We start from the raw sequence: 16,119 nt of genomic DNA on the forward strand, positions 1-16,119 counted from the left end.
TCCATGCTCAACCACTGAGCAACACTGGCTGGGCTCTCCATTCTCACTTTTTACAAATGATCCTTAAATTATCTAGTTTTCTACTAGCATATTTATTTTTTTCCATTTAATATGAATGAAATTGGGATGCACTCTATAATTCACGTCTTATGATTTCTGTTCTCTAGGTAGTAGTCATGGCTAGTTGTACATGATTGGATAGCAAACGAGCCAATATCAGAAGAATTAATATCAGTGTAGTTTAAAAGAAAATCCTAGAAATAATTGCACAGCACTCTTTTATCAACTAGAAATGAAATGATTATGGTGAGAGAGTAGCAAAACCAACACTTGAATTTAGCTACATTCCCAAAGCAGAAATCAAAAGTACGTCTTCTATCCTACATAATAAAAGCTTAATATGAAAACTGACTGAACGGCAAAACAGTGGGTGGAACAACTGGTCGTTATGATGCGCACTGACCACCAGGGGGCAGACGCTCAACACAGGAACTGCCCCTAGTCTGCAGGCCCCAGGCCAGCCAAGTGGGTGCCAGCGGGCCCTCCGATCGCCCCACAGGTCGGCCCTGATTGCCAGCCAGACCTAGAGACCCTACCCATGAACAAATTTTGTGCACCGGGCCCCTGGTTATTCAATAAAGTTGATAAGGAAGCAGGAAAGGTAGATTAGCTTTACGTAAAAATGCAAGAAAATTAAGTCAGTACCAGTGGTTTTTGGTTGTTTTATTTTTTTTGAGAAATGCTGCATTATGTGTATCCTTAATGCCAGATGATATTATGTGAAATATAATGGATATCAGCAACTCTGATACAAAAAAATGATTTCACAGTGAAGTTTAAGGAACAGCTTAATTGTCTTATTTGCCTGTTTTTCTTTTTATTTATTCACAAAAGTGATTTGTGGTAAAGCCAATGTCTAAGTAAAAATAAATTCTTTCAATAATATTTAACATAAAAGCTGAGTGGTACAAAGTATGTGACAGTTTGACGATCTTACTTTCCTTTCTTAGAGGTGGTATATACAGTAATGTTTTGTCTTAGATTGGAAGAACTGTAGAAAGATGATCTCTATAACCCTCTTTAAAGCATATTTCAGTTTGTTACCAGTCTGCCAGAACTGGACTTAGTACCTTTGATCTCATCCAGTAATTCATTCACTCGTGATTCCTTGTAAAACTATTTTTAAGCCACATTATTAAAGTATGATTGATACATGAAAAGCTGTACATATTTAATGTGTACAACTGGATTATTTTGGAAAATAGACCTATGTAACTATCACCACCATTAAATACCACTTCTCAAAGTTTCCTCCCTTCCCCTTTATTATCATTTTGTATGTGCAGATATTCATACATGTATATATAGTACTCTTGTAAAACTCTTAACAAACCTTTATTTGAGGTATATCTGTTGATATCTCAGATTTTACTAGGAACTTTAGTAGGTTCTTAGTAGTTTTGTTTTTGGACCCCAAGAGTGGATTTATATTCTATATGCGAGTAGTTTCACATGAAGCTTGATTTCTCCTATCTTGTGTTGAGACATTTGGATTCACATTTTATATCTGTTAAATTTCACCTTGTTGATTGTTAAGTTCTTATTGTCATCCAAAAGTCATGCTTTCTAATTTTGACAGCTGCATCTTTATAGCATATCAGTGTAGGTTCTGTAGAACTTTGTCCAACTTGATGTAAATATTCTTTGGATTTGGGTTGTTGAGTTCATGATCAGTTCACCTACATACTACATTAGCATGAACTCTTATCCATAAGGCATTGATTTGTGTTGCTGAAAGATTATCTTAAGTTACAAAATTACCGTTCTTTTTTTTTTTTTTTAAATTACCATTCTTATGAGAATACGCATAGCCTTACAATTCTGAGACAGTGTAGAATGAAAAGATCCTAAAACCTGAATTGATTTCATGCTGCTTTTGAAGTACTTTTAAAATCTGATTTTCAGTTATCTTATTTGCATCACTGAATTATTCTACGTGCCTTAAACTGTCAAAAGTTTACCCATTTAATTTAATTTTGTCATATATTGCTTTGCAACCAATAATACTGATGTTCACTGTCAGTGACATTGTTAAATAATTTAAATGTTGCAATTTTTTTTTCTTTAGAAATCAATGTGGACTGAACATAAATCACCTGATGGAAGGACTTACTACTACAATACTGAAACAAAACAGTCTACTTGGGAGAAACCAGATGATCTTAAAACTCCTGCTGAGGTAAAAATTTGAAGGCTGGAAATCAGGGATTATTAAGTACGTTTGGATTTTTGTTTTTTAGGATTTCCTGGGTATTTGACTATCCAAATAGCACTTATATCTCAGAAAGGCATTCAGAGGATAAAAGGGTTAATAAACACACCAATCTGCAAGAAGACAAAACACATTCTCTTCTTTGAACAGACCCATTTTATTTACTTACTTTGTCCCTGCTCAGGCACTCTTGTTAGGTGACATCAATTTAAGAAAGGTAATTTAAAGAATAAATTAGAAGGAAAAAAGACTATCCGACTGCCCTTTATTTTTTAAATTAACAATTCAAATTGTTTTCCTCTATAGTACACTTGGATGATTTCATGTATCTTCTACTGAGTTTTTAAAATTTTCAAATGGGGCTGAGTTTATAGAGATGAAATTAAATTGCAAACATTTCTCTTAGAGTGTAAAATTGTCTTGTTGGAAAATGCCCCCCCGAAGTATGTATTTTTCATTTTATGTTGCAAGTTTACCACTCAGATTATACAGACAAGGAAGTAAGATGGAAGGAATAAATTGAGTAAGAAGTATTGTATGTGGAAAACTCTGAAGTCCTAAGTAAAAGAGATTTGGCATTTCAGGCTATACTTAATGATTTTCCTGGTTGGCATCTTTATCTTCCCTTCTGCCCTGTGCTCCACCCCCTTCCCCTTAAGGAATTTGAGGAGATAAAAGTATTTTCCAGCCACCACACTAATTTGTACCACAGTGCTTGTCCGAGGAGGTTGATAGATATTATAATTTTTTATTTATCCTAATGCTGACATAGTGTTATTTATCAATTATATATTTGCCAAGGCACTCTATCTGAATTTGAGTTTACAATAGCATTCTCATACCACACTAACTGGTTTATATATTACATTTTAAGTATATCATACTTATATTTTGTTTTCTTTTAATTAACATTGATTTGTAATAAATTGTTTATTATGAAGCTGAAATCTAAGCATTACTAAATAAAATTTTGCTTGTTCCCAAATTTTGTTTTTTCTACTGTATTAGTTTTGAGAAGTCTCTGAAATGTGGTTGGTAATTTTTACCTTTGGGTATAAATGAAGAAGAGGAAGAAAGTTAAAAAACAAACAAACAATGAAATGGCAATAAATATCTATCAACAATTGAATATCAAAATAAACAAACAAGAAATTTAATGAACCAAATAAACTGGTGAATAAAATAGAATCAGAGGCATGGAAAAATGGAACAGACTGATGAATTTCAGAGGGTAGGGGATTGGGAGAGTGGGAAGAAATTAACCAAAGATCTTACCTTTGGACATAGACAGGGTAGTGAAGGCCTGGGGCAGGGTGGAAACCCAGTGGAGGGGGGCAATAAGGGGATAAGGGGGGACATCTATAATACTCTAAACCAGGGGTCCTCAAACTTTTTAAACGGGGCCAGTTCACTGTCCCTCAGACCGTTGGAGGGCCGGACTATAGTTTAAAAAAAAACTATGAACAAATTCCTATGCACACTGCACATATCTTATTTTGAAGTAAAAAAACAAAATGGGAACAAATACAATATTTGCATTTACATGTGGCCCGCGGGCCGTAGTTTGAGGACCCCTGCTCTAAACAATAAAGACTTAAGGAATAAAAAAAGCACGTAGGGTTTGAAATTCAGGTAGATTTGGTTTTGAATCTTGCCTCTGCTCCTTAATAGATATATTACCATAGATAAGTTATTTCTTTAGGTAAATGTGGAATCCTATATAATAAAAAGCTAATAGGCAAATTGTCCCCTTGAACTGGAGTTCCACCTGGAGTTTGACCAGGGGGTGGGGCTGGCTGGACCCCACCCAAGCATGAATTCATGCACCGGGCCTCTAGTAATAGTATAAATGTTATAGTAGTATTGTAATGATTAAATAATATATTCCGATCTTAACATTACTCTAAGTATCTCGTAATTGGTAGCTTATATAGCATTACTTCACAAGCTTTCAAATTGTACGGCTTGATAATATCTAATGAAAACAGTGAGTGATGAGTGATACTAAAAACATTACTATTAACTGATGGTTTGCTTCCCTCTAGCAACTTTTATCTAAATGCCCCTGGAAGGAGTACAAGTCTGACTCTGGGAAGCCATACTATTATAATTCTCAAACAAAAGAATCCCGTTGGGCCAAACCCAAAGAACTTGAGGATCTTGAAGGTAAAACAGAAAAAAGTAATTTGTAATGTTAATTTATATATATATATGTGTGTGTGTGTGTGTGTGTCATTCACACTGAAACAATCCCTTATAAATAGGATTGTTTAAACAAAGGCTTTTTTAAAAAAAATTAAATGATTAGAATGTTTTAAATGGTATAACAGTTTTATGGGCTCTTATTTTCTTGTTGCTCTAGATCTCAGTTCTATAGATTTTAAATAGATTTTTATTTGATTTGATTCCACTGAAACTAGGATACCAGAATACCATTGTTGCTGGAAGTCTTATTACAAAATCAAACCTGCATGGTGAGCTGCTTTGATAATTCATTTTCTGTCATTACTTAACATTTTTATACTATGTCACTAATATTCACTAACCATGATTGGATAAATCTGCAGTGAGAAATATCTAATTCAAAGAATTTCTTTCACTTAAGGGTTATATTATAAATGAGCTTGTAGCTGTTGAATTTGCACTTTGGTGTTTGTTTTTTAAGTTATATGCCATTGGAAAATAGAGCAAGAACAGTTATATACAATATTTCCAAATACAGCTCTGGGTGATGTATACATGGAATATAGGTGTTAACCATTTAGCAGATAGCAGAGAACCTTGAATCCTTATCAGTTTAAAATTTGTTAATATATTGTTGTGAAAGTACATATTTAATGCAGATTTTATATAATCACAACATTGCAAAATAGGTCTTACGCTTGTTTTGGGAGAATTAAGGTAAGCAAAGTATTATGCCTCACTTACAAAGGGAGGACTTTTTGGGTTTTAACATTCTCAATTGTTCAGAATACTGCTTAAAATCTAAAAATACTACCTAATATAAAACCCAGGACTTAAAATAGCAGATTATGAATAAGGATGGAGAATTTAATTCTTTCACTTTTACGTAAGATAGAATCTGGTGTCAAACAATAGTAGGTTAAAAGTAAAAGAATGTAGAATGGGACTAACAAAGTAGTCTGCAATGTGAAATAACATCTTACATGAAAAAGATAATGATGATTTCTTAAAGGCACTGTGGTCTGAAGTCTATTTACTACCTTTGCTCTGTGTCACCTCATTAGCTTAGATAGAGTATCATTTGTATATGAAAAATATTATAATTTATGTTAGTAACAGTAACCCCTTTAGTATATTTTGTCAGCCATCCTAGACAGATTTTCAGAAATGATACAGTTTTTAAAATACAGGGTGTCCTAAAAAAATGCATACACTCTTTAACAGTTGATTCTATTATATTTTGAAAATGAAATGTATTTTAGTAAACACTACCTTTATAATTATTCAAAGTGTGTATACATTTTCTTGGGTCACCCTCTATTTTCATAGAGTTAGGTTTATGTTATTTACATAGAGCACCTCATTCCCTAATGATGCTAAGATATTTTTGTTACCACTACAAAAAAATGTTACCTTAACCAGAATAAAAGCTGGAGCATTGAGTTGCTAATCTTTACAGCTCAATTTAAATTTCTGTACTAGCATTGGCTAATAATACTGTAGGTAGGCTCGAAGTTTATTGACGTTAGAAATACGAAGCTCATTTCTGATATAACCCTACTACATATAGTTGGTGTGCATAATTATCTCCCTGTCAATGCTAGTATATATGTGCTGGAATTTCATAACATGAATTTGATCATGTTTTGAATTTGATATCTTTAAGAAATAACAAATAGTTTTACCCCTGGGGAAAGTACTGTTTTATTTCAGGGAGTTTTTGCAGTAGCTAGCAATCTTTGGGAAAGCAGCAGTGTGGGGAAAAGCTTTCTTAAAAACTGCTCTTTAAGTTTGTCTTTATTCTTTAATTGTTGCCCTGGGACTTTGGAGCAAGCACTTGCTCAGTAAAAGTGGTGATTTTATATATGTACATATATAATAAGTTAAGTCTTACTGTATGAAACTTTATCTCCTTTAAAGTTTTTTTTTCAGTGATTGTATTTAAAAACTAGTATGTAACTTTTCTTTTTTCTCTTTAATAGCAATGATCAAAGCTGAAGAAAGCAGGTAAGCAAATTTTATATATCAGTACGTATTTAGAAATGTGATATCTCCTATAATTTTGTTTTAACAGTATAAATAATATTAACATGTTAGGACTTATGGTTTGGTGTCTTTGGAGAATTTGAGGATTGGAGAGGGGTATTTACTCAAAGTACACTAGTGATGCTTTACTAGACAGTGATTGTTTGAATTTAGACTACATCATTTATCATTAAGATTGTGTTATAGAAAACTCCAAAATTTTGTTTAAGTTAATTTGGGAATGAATGAAGTATTTTATAGATATAGATATCTTCCTTTATTCAGGTTTTTCTTTTAATGAGTAAAATCTAAAGAGTGTATGGAAATTTATGATATAGATCAAATTTTATGGCATGATACAATCTGATAGTGCACTTTGTAAATGAAAACAATTATTAGGCTTTTGAAAATGCAGAGTTGCCTGAGTGCCTATCATACATTTTCGTGAATGTTTGCTGAATTAAATCAGAGTAATCCAGTTTCATTCTGTGGTTTTAATTATTTTAAATGGCTTAACAGTTTGGCAGCACTGCCTTTTTTTCCCTTTTAAGAGTTTCTCTTATTCATTTGATTGTATGATAATTAAACACTAGCTTTATTTGGCTTTGTGATTATTAGTATTGAAATAACCAGTTTTCTCTTTTTTTAAATATATAGTAAGCAAGAAGAATGCACCACAGCATCAACAGCCCCAGTTCCTACAACAGAAATTCCTTCCACAATGAGCACCATGGCTGCTGCAGAAGCGGCAGCTGCTGTTGTTGCAGCTGCTGCAGCTGCTGCAGCAGCTGCTGCTGCAGCCAACGCCAGTGCCTCCACCTCTGCTAATACTGTCGGTGGAACTGTTCCTGTTGTACCTGAGCCTGAAGTTACTTCAATTGTTGCTACTGTTGTAGATAATGAAAACACAGTAACCATTTCAACTGAAGAACAAGCACAACTTACTACTACCCCTGCTGTTCAGGATCAAAATGTTGACAGTAATGCTGGAGAAGAAACATCTAAGGAAACTGTAGCTGAGTAAGTTTAGTACCTTGTCTTTTGCAAATCAGTACCAGACACATTGCCAGTTTAGTCATTGGCCATTAAGTGTTAATTTTGGGGGAATCAAAATATAAGCCTTTAGATAGTAGATCACTTTTGAGGCTGAATTTTCTTGGGCCATGCTCATGCTTTCAAACTCTTGTAAAACTAATCCACAGAATTTTAAGAAGCAGAACTTCTTAGTATGAGAAACATATTTAAAAGGGTGCCCAGAACTTTAGTCATCAAGATCTATTGTGGTGCAGTATTTTAAAACAATCAGTGCAACAGTCCATGATTAATAAAATAGGAAAATTTTAAGTAAAGATCAGTATTGCTGATTTTGTTTTGCCTCAATCTCAAATATGGCTTAGCATGGCATTGCAGTGAAGTTTGCTATAGTTTGATATTGAACAAACAAAAATCAAGTAGGCAAAAAATAAAGATAACACTCAAGTAGGCAGAAAAAGGTAACATAAGCAAGATGTAAGAAAACTATTAGTGAGATTAAATTAGTACAACTTAATGCAGCAAAAGTTTGCAAGTATTTGCATACCCTATGATTAGTAATATTTCATATAACGATGCTTTATACAGTTATAAAAAGGAACCTTGTGCTGTGCTTTTTTACTTTAATGATACCTACTTAAAAAAAAAGTTAACCATGGTGTCAAGTTTGAAACATGATCACCCATGTTAATATTTAAGCATATTGCTTTCATTTCCCTACCCATTTTTGTAAAGGTTTTTCTTAGGTACATATTTCAAAGTGAAAATAGCTTTATAACTTTTCTGATACTTAGAAGTTATAAAAGAATATATGGTATGTTTGAAGGCATAAAAATTATTTTTATATTTTATTTATATCATCCTGCCCTTATTCTCTGCATTTAAAATGTGTACATGTATATGAGACACCTCCATAGCATGTTGAATGATGGAATATTATTTTATTAACATATACATAAGTTTTAAGTGTTCGTCTCATAAACATTTAAGCTTGGAACAGCGTTCTTTCACATATCATTTTGTACTTACTGTATTTTTTCCATAATAATTTGTTTTTCATAATGCTAACAATTATTTCCTGCTTTTTTTCTTTCAAATATTTAGAGTGTGAATATATTTGTATTTTTTTGTTAGTATGTACTCCATTATCTTTCCCTAAGCATTCTACTTGAAGCTTTTTTCCCTAAATTATCTTTTTTTATATGAAAAGAAATGTTTGCATTTTATAACCTTTCATTTCATAAAGACCCCCCCCCCCCCAAAAAAAAAATAAACTGTCTAAGAGTAAATACTTTGGGTTTTGTAGTTCTAAAGTCTGTCACAGTGACTCACTTCTGCTGTGATAGTACACAGTCAGCCATAAACAATATGTAAACTCATGAGCATGATTGTGTTCTAGTAAAGCTATATTTACAGAAACAGGCAGCAGGCTGGATTTGGCCCAGGGATTTGCCAACCCCGATTTAGGTTGATCTCCTTCTTTTATATTTTGTCATACTTGCTCAAATTCTTAGTTGTTATAGCACTCAACTGAAGGCATTGAATAAGATTTGTAAGTCATTTAGAAGTTGTTAACTAGTATAACCAGTATTTTAGTGTAATTAAATTTTTATTTTGGCCTTTTTGCAGTCTTAATAACTGAGTGTTTTATACAAACTTTTATATTGCCTTTATTTCTTTATGTTTAGGTAAGTATGTGGGTTTCATATTGGAGACATTATTCAAAAATTGTCAAATTTTAGCTCAACATTGAAGATCTAAGTTTTTCTAAATGAAGCAAATGTTTATTTAAGTTATAAATAACATGTTTAAATTTCTCTCTAGTTTTACTCCCAAGAAAGAAGAGGATGAAAGCCAACCAGCAAAAAAAACATATACTTGGAATACAAAGGAGGAGGCAAAGCAAGCATTTAAGGAGTTATTGAAAGAAAAGGTATTTGCATTATAGATTTTTATATGACCTAATAATTATCTAATAAATGAAGCTACTCTCCATTGTAATCCATACTATGATACCTTTATTGAAAATGAACGAAATTTGTCCCTTGTTTTGAAGAACATTTTTTGCGAATTTGACTTTAACCAAAATAAAAGCCCACAAAAACTATTGTGTGCAAAGGTACACCAGTACCTTTCACCTCAATATCTTTTGTAAGGTTTTTTATTCAGTCAATAGTTTTAAGAGAAAGTATTCATACTCAGTTTCAGTTTCAGTTTCAGTTTTCTTTTTAGTGTATAGGTATATCATTACCCAGATTTGCCTTGCTTCAGTAAGAAAGTTTTTTAGACCTTTAAAAAAAAATGCAAAGGAAGTACTTGCTGTTTGCAGTATTATACTTTGTTCTCTGTTGTATAACTTTTACGATATTTGTGTGAAATTCTAATTTCTTATTAAATGGTTTTCAGCGGGTACCATCTAATGCTTCATGGGAGCAAGCTATGAAAATGATTATTAATGATCCACGATACAGGTAATACTTTGATGATTTTTTTTTTTTAATTTGCTTTGTACTTGGAGCATAGCAAGCCTAGAAAATTCAAAATTGTGTAAAGCAATGTAACTTTCTACTTCCATTATCTTTCTGTTATTTTGGATGCTAAGAATAGAGTTGTTCCATGTGTGATATGAACTAAAAAGCCAAAAAAGAGGCTTGTTGTACAATTTGAGTACTGTGCTATAGATGAAATTAGAATTATTTTGAAAGAAATTATTTTCTGTGATCATTTGTTATCTTTAATATCTTACTGAAATGTTCTTAATTTGTGACTAAAATCAATTGTTTTGTTTTTGAAAGCACTAACATTTGATCATTCTGTCTTCATTTTACTCTGTGACATTTTTCTGTTAGTGCTTTAGCAAAGTTGAGTGAAAAAAAGCAGGCCTTTAATGCCTATAAAGTTCAGACAGAGAAAGAAGAAAAAGAAGAAGCAAGATCGAAATACAAAGAGGCTAAGGAATCCTTTCAGCGTTTTCTTGAAAATCACGAGAAAATGACCTCCACAACCAGATACAAGTAAGAGTTTTTAGTGATGCATACTATGTATTTACTGCATTGTTCGTGTCTGACTTTTTGCCAAGTGCATTAACTATTCTAAAGTAGATGCTCATTAAATAAAATGAGATAATTTGTAAGCATGGCGGTTTTTGCTTATGACTTTATTAGGTACAGTAGTTAAATGTAGAATTTAACTTACAGACTGTAGAATTTAACTTACAGACTCATTGAGTTATTGATTAGAGAACTAAAACAAAAAGGAGAGAAAGACGTGATTTAATATTTAAAGCTTGACTCCTACTTAATGTAAGAATTGAAATTTTTGGTATTTGTCGAAGGAAACAGGCTATTTTCATTAACTGTTGCATTTTGAAAAATTGCATTTGTATAGCATTCTTGATTTTAGAGTGCTTTATTTTTTTAAAACTAGGTAATTCAATATTAACATGTAATTAGCTATTAAGTTCATTTTCCCTATGTGCTTCCTTATTTTTCTGTTTTCTAGAAGAGCCTTAGTGAAAGACTCTTTATTTCTTTAATTAGTACTATTTTGTGGGTTAGCTAAATTCCTGACAACTTTTTTTTTTATCCTCTCCCATATTCTACCTGACCAGGGATCAAACCCCGCACAACCTTTTTGTGTACTGGACGACCTTTCCACAAACTGAACCACCGGCCAAGGCATCTGATAACTTTTATTTATTTATTTATTTATTTTATTTCAGAGAGGAAAGGCGAGGGAGAGAGAGATGGAAACATCAGTGATGAGAGAGAATCATTGATCTGCTGCCTCCTGCGTTTCCCCCCACTGGGGATCGAGCCGGCAACCCAGGCATGTGCCCCTGACTGGAATCGAACTGGGACCCTTCAGTCTGCAGGCCAACGCTCTATCCACTGAGCCAAACCAGCTAGGGCTTGATAACTTTTTGAAGTCTATCATTTAGTCCCATGGGCAGTTTGATAGTGTCTCTAGCTACCCTAAGTAAAAGAGATAGTTTTGACTACAAAACATTGCTCATTTAGAATTAACTCCATTGTCTCTAAGGAGTCCTAAGCTATTTTATTCTTAATTATTCAAAAGTTTTCCTTTATAATACAATCATGAATTTAGAGTGGTAAAGAGTGTTCATATGGTGGTTTTAAATTTAGTATAAAGTCAAAATGGCCAGAGATTAATTTTTATTGTATGATATAGAGTAACATTTAATTTTTTTGAACAGAAAAGCAGAGCAAATGTTTGGCGAGATGGAAGTCTGGAATGCAATATCAGAGCGTGATCGTCTTGAAATCTATGAAGATGTTTTATTCTTTCTTTCAAAAAAAGAAAAGGTATAATTCACTCTTACTGGTGTTTATAGATAAAACAAGATGTTTCTTCATTCTGATTAATAGTTACTTTATATCATGTTCATTTTGGTTGGTTGTTTATCCAGTTTATGTGGTGCAGCATACCTATTTATTAGAAGTTAGGTTTGAAATGTATAGCTTCTGTAAGTACTGATGTGAACATAGAAAATATAGATTTACCTATTGTTTGAATTGTCATTAACTGGCTGTTTTATACTTACTTGGAGAGAGAAGACACTTTTTCTTTTTAGCTCATTGGGTTTAAAAAATACTCTGTTTCTGCTTATGGTGCTTGCACTTATGATTCTTTTATAAGAAGGGCAGTAATCTATACTAACAGAAGGGTAATATGCAAATGGTCGGGACGCCCTCATGCGTAATGAACGATCAGCAGGCTGCGTGCACAGCAGATGCAGGTGGGTGGGGAGTTGAAGCATCGGGGACTTGGTCATCCCATCACAGTCTATCACCAGGAAACCTGGGGGTTCCGCAGCTCCGTGCAGACTGAGGCAGGACCCCCGGCTCCAGCCTACCTCTTTGGGGCAATCCATTGAGGAGCCCCGGATGGGTGGGCGAGACCAACCTCTTTGGGACGATGGATCACAGGGCTCCTGCACTGTGATGGCACAGACCAGGCTGGGGGAACCTCCCCGCCCACCCGAGTACACGAATTTCGTGCACCAGGCCACTAGTATGTAATGGTTTCCACTAAAATGTATTTATGATAGTGTTTTAAAATACCTCTTTTTTGCTTATGACTATTTTATGCACTAAATTGTATATTATCCAGTCTTCAAGAGACTTCCAGATATGTAGTATAAATAAAACTTTGGTCATAGCTGGAAGTGGTTGAAGACCTTAGCATTTGTTCATTGTATGATTTGTCAGCAGTAACTAGCTTTGTAGAACATAGTTTTAATAGGAAGAGACATTTATTGGAGGGAGGAGAGAGTCATGTTATCCAGATTTTGGCTGTAGAAGAGAGGTGAAAAAATTGAAAATAGATACCAAGCCAAGCAGGTAGGCCAGAGCATTGGAAAGGTAAATAATGTTGATATTCAAAGTAAATGAGTATTGAAATTTGGTCATCAGTTAGAATGTAAAGAAACATTTACTAATTGGAGTTCAAATATCATACTTCCTTTAAACTTCAAAAAATTTATTCATACTTTTGATTTAGGAGCAAGCAAAGCAGTTGCGAAAAAGAAATTGGGAAGCCTTAAAAAACATACTTGACAACATGGCTAATGTAACATATTCTACTACTTGGTCTGAAGCCCAGCAGTATTTGATGGATAATCCAACTTTTGCAGAAGATGAGGAATTACAGAGTAAGCATAATGACTAAGTGGGAGGAAACAGTTTTTAAAAGGTTGTCGAGCAGCAAAGAATTCTTACTTTCTTAATGAGACCATTAATTGAATTTTAAACAATTGTCAATTCATTTGTGAAAAGATGTTTTGTTTCCAAATAGGATATTTTTGTGATTTAGGACAAAAATCTGAAGTTAACTTTATCAGATATTCCTTGAAATATGCTTATCATTCATCAAACATGAAATTGTCTTGTGTCACTTCGTATGAACCAAATTACCACATTTTATTCATGCTTCTTTTTAAAAAAAAATATATTTTTACTGATTTCAGAGAGGAGTGGAGAGGGAGAGATAGATAGAAACATTAATGATGAGAGAGAATCATTGATCGGCTGCCTCCTGCATACCCCCTACTGGGGATCCAGCCCGCAACCCAAGCATGTGCCCTTGACTGGAATTGAACCTAGGACCCTTCAGTCCGCAGGCCAACCCAAGCCAGCTAGGGCTCATGCTATCTTCTTAAATTAATAGCTCTAAAAGTTTGCAAAACGCCAAAAAAATGTATTAGCATTATCTTACATTAAGCTTTCCCAAGTTCTGTCTTTACTACCTAGTTGTTTTTTAAAGTTGTTTTTTTAAAAATATATATTTTATTGGTTTTTTTACAGAGAGGAAGGGAGAGAGATAAAGAGTTAGAAACATTGATGAGAGAGAAACATAGATCAGCTGCCTCCTGCACACCCCCTACTGGGGATGTGCCCACAACCAAGGTACATGCCCTTGACCAGAATCAAACCTGGGACCCTTTAGTCCGCAGGCTGATGCTGAGCCAAACCGGTTAGGGCTAAAGTTTTGTTTTTTGTTTTTTATTAACCTCTGAATACCATAGTTTGGGAGATTTGGGGTAGAGCCTAGAACTCTGCACTTTGAAAAGTTCCTTGGATAATTCTGATACTGCTGACAAATTTTCTAATATTTTTGTTTTCATTATTGGATCATGTGCATAGTCTTTCTTTAATCCTCGGATGCAGGGTATCTTTTGATGAAGTCTTTTTTGGTATTTTCCTTAAATGTTACCCATTTAGATGATTACCAGTCATATTTGAGTTACAGTACAAGTATTTTGGAAAGGTGAATTTGAAATTCATAAAGTTAATGCAAATAATTAAATTGTTTTCCTAACATTTGATATTTTAATTTTTTTAACTGAAAAAAACTCTAGACATGGATAAAGAAGATGCATTAATTTGCTTTGAAGAACACATTCGGGCTTTAGAAAAGGAGGAGGAAGAAGAAAAACAAAAGAGTTTGCTGAGAGAAAGGCGACGACAGCGTAAAAATAGAGAATCTTTTCAGGTATTTTAAAAATCTTTCTAGCTTAATTTTATAGTGAGCAACAATACTACAAACTATTTTGAGACACCTGATCCCAGATCACTAATAAAGGCTTTGTGAAGTGTTCATACACAAGTAACTCTTTAAGTTCTACAATTAGTTATGAACCCATTTAAGGAAACCAGCCATTTTAGTCCAGCGGAATATGGAAGGCTGTAACAGATTTGTTATTTAAGGAGCACACTGATAGATAAGGTTTTATTTGGGAAAGAGAAATGGGATGAGGGAAGACTGAAAACAAATTATATGTGCTGAATCATTGGTACTAGTTGGTTTTTAAGCTCTAGAGAATTGTGAGGAATGCTGTGGTAATGTTTAGGGGATAGGCCGTAATTCTAAAATGCTATACATAGGAGCAGAAATTACATATTCTTTACATAGGTTAGTGTTTCATTTTCATCTTCATGTACCACCTTTTATTCTCTCATTAATGAAGAATATTAGCAGTGAATTATAATGATAGCAGTTAGCATTAATTGATTGCTTACTGCTTAAACATTATAAATTTAAACTTCTTAATTTTTATGCCGGCCTTGTATAAGAGTAGGTACTATTTTTATGTCCACTTATATAGATAGGAAATTGTCTAAGACAGGGGAAGTGACTTGCCTAAATTCAACTATTGAATAGTAGAGCCAAAATTTGAATCTGCAGTCTTAAATACAGGGTCTCTTCCATTAAACACTGTACAAGTATAAATGCTAAGTTACAGTAGCTTAAATATGTCTGTTTCTTAAAATAACAGTTGTCTCGCCCTAGCCAGTTTGGCTCAGTGAATAGAACATCGGCCTGTGGACTGAAGGGTATCGGATTCGATTCCCAGTCAAGGGCACTTGCCTCGGTTACAGGCTCGATCCCCAGTCCCATGCGGAAGGCAACCAATTGATGTGATGTGTGTCTCGTATGTTTCTCTCTCTTGTGTCTCTCCCCACCCCTTCCACTCTCTCTAAAAATCAAAGGAAAAATACTATTGGGTAAAGATTAACAAAAAATAAAATAACAGTTGTTTGGTCTAGGGTAGGACACATTGCGATGCCCTAAGCCAGTGATTCTCAAAACTAAACTTAGTGTACATCAGAATCATCTAGTAGGCTTTTTAAAAAGCTTGGGCCACCATGCCAAAGGTCACTAACCATCTTAAATGTCACAGTTAATAACATTATTTTCGTTTTCATTCCATAAAAACTTTACAGTTTACTACTCTTGATGGATTTCTGTGTCTTGTTAGTGGTTTCCCAGGGGATCATTTAGAGGATTTTTAAAAACACAGATTATTGAGCCTTACCATCAGAGTTTGATTTGGTAATTCTGGGTGGGTTCTGAGAATTTGAATTTCTAATAAGTTTTTAGGTGGTAGTAAAGCATAGCCCATACTTTGAAATTGCCTTAACCTTGTTCCCATGATCACATCTAAGTTGGAAGGCTAGTCCTTTTGTTCTTGTGGGTTTGTTTTTACCTGTTTGTTTAATATATAATTTTCTTGTTAGAGAAACAAATGTTAACAAGACAAACAAAACTTCCCCATCCACACACAACAATTTAATAGATAAAAG

The 16,119-nt window shown here is 33.7% G+C and overlaps 1 protein-coding gene across 16 annotated transcripts in view; it reads left to right on the forward strand.

The window, feature by feature from the left end:
* PRPF40A (pre-mRNA processing factor 40 homolog A) overlaps positions 1 to 16,119 on the forward strand; it is a 59,617-nt gene that overhangs the window by 29,781 nt on the left and 13,717 nt on the right. For 12 of the 16 annotated variants that reach the window (XM_036320316.1, XM_036320315.1, XM_036320314.1 and 9 more), the window contains 11 exons: positions 2,129 to 2,239; positions 4,318 to 4,438; positions 4,693 to 4,746; positions 6,439 to 6,463; positions 7,139 to 7,501; positions 9,338 to 9,446; positions 9,920 to 9,984; positions 10,363 to 10,527; positions 11,730 to 11,838; positions 13,037 to 13,187; positions 14,394 to 14,527. In XM_036320316.1, the coding sequence (XP_036176209.1) occupies positions 2,129 to 2,239; positions 4,318 to 4,438; positions 4,693 to 4,746; positions 6,439 to 6,463; positions 7,139 to 7,501; positions 9,338 to 9,446; positions 9,920 to 9,984; positions 10,363 to 10,527; positions 11,730 to 11,838; positions 13,037 to 13,187; positions 14,394 to 14,527 (1,407 nt within the window). The remainder of the gene's footprint in view (positions 1 to 2,128; positions 2,240 to 4,317; positions 4,439 to 4,692; positions 4,747 to 6,438; positions 6,464 to 7,138; positions 7,502 to 9,337; positions 9,447 to 9,919; positions 9,985 to 10,362; positions 10,528 to 11,729; positions 11,839 to 13,036; positions 13,188 to 14,393; positions 14,528 to 16,119) is intronic. The other 4 variants (XM_036320309.1, XM_036320310.1, XM_036320320.1 and 1 more) reach the window with 1 other exon arrangement.

Source organism: Myotis myotis, unplaced genomic scaffold, assembly GCF_014108235.1.
Source record: "Myotis myotis isolate mMyoMyo1 unplaced genomic scaffold, mMyoMyo1.p scaffold_m19_p_8, whole genome shotgun sequence".
NCBI classification, from domain to species: Eukaryota; Metazoa; Chordata; class Mammalia; order Chiroptera; family Vespertilionidae; genus Myotis; species Myotis myotis.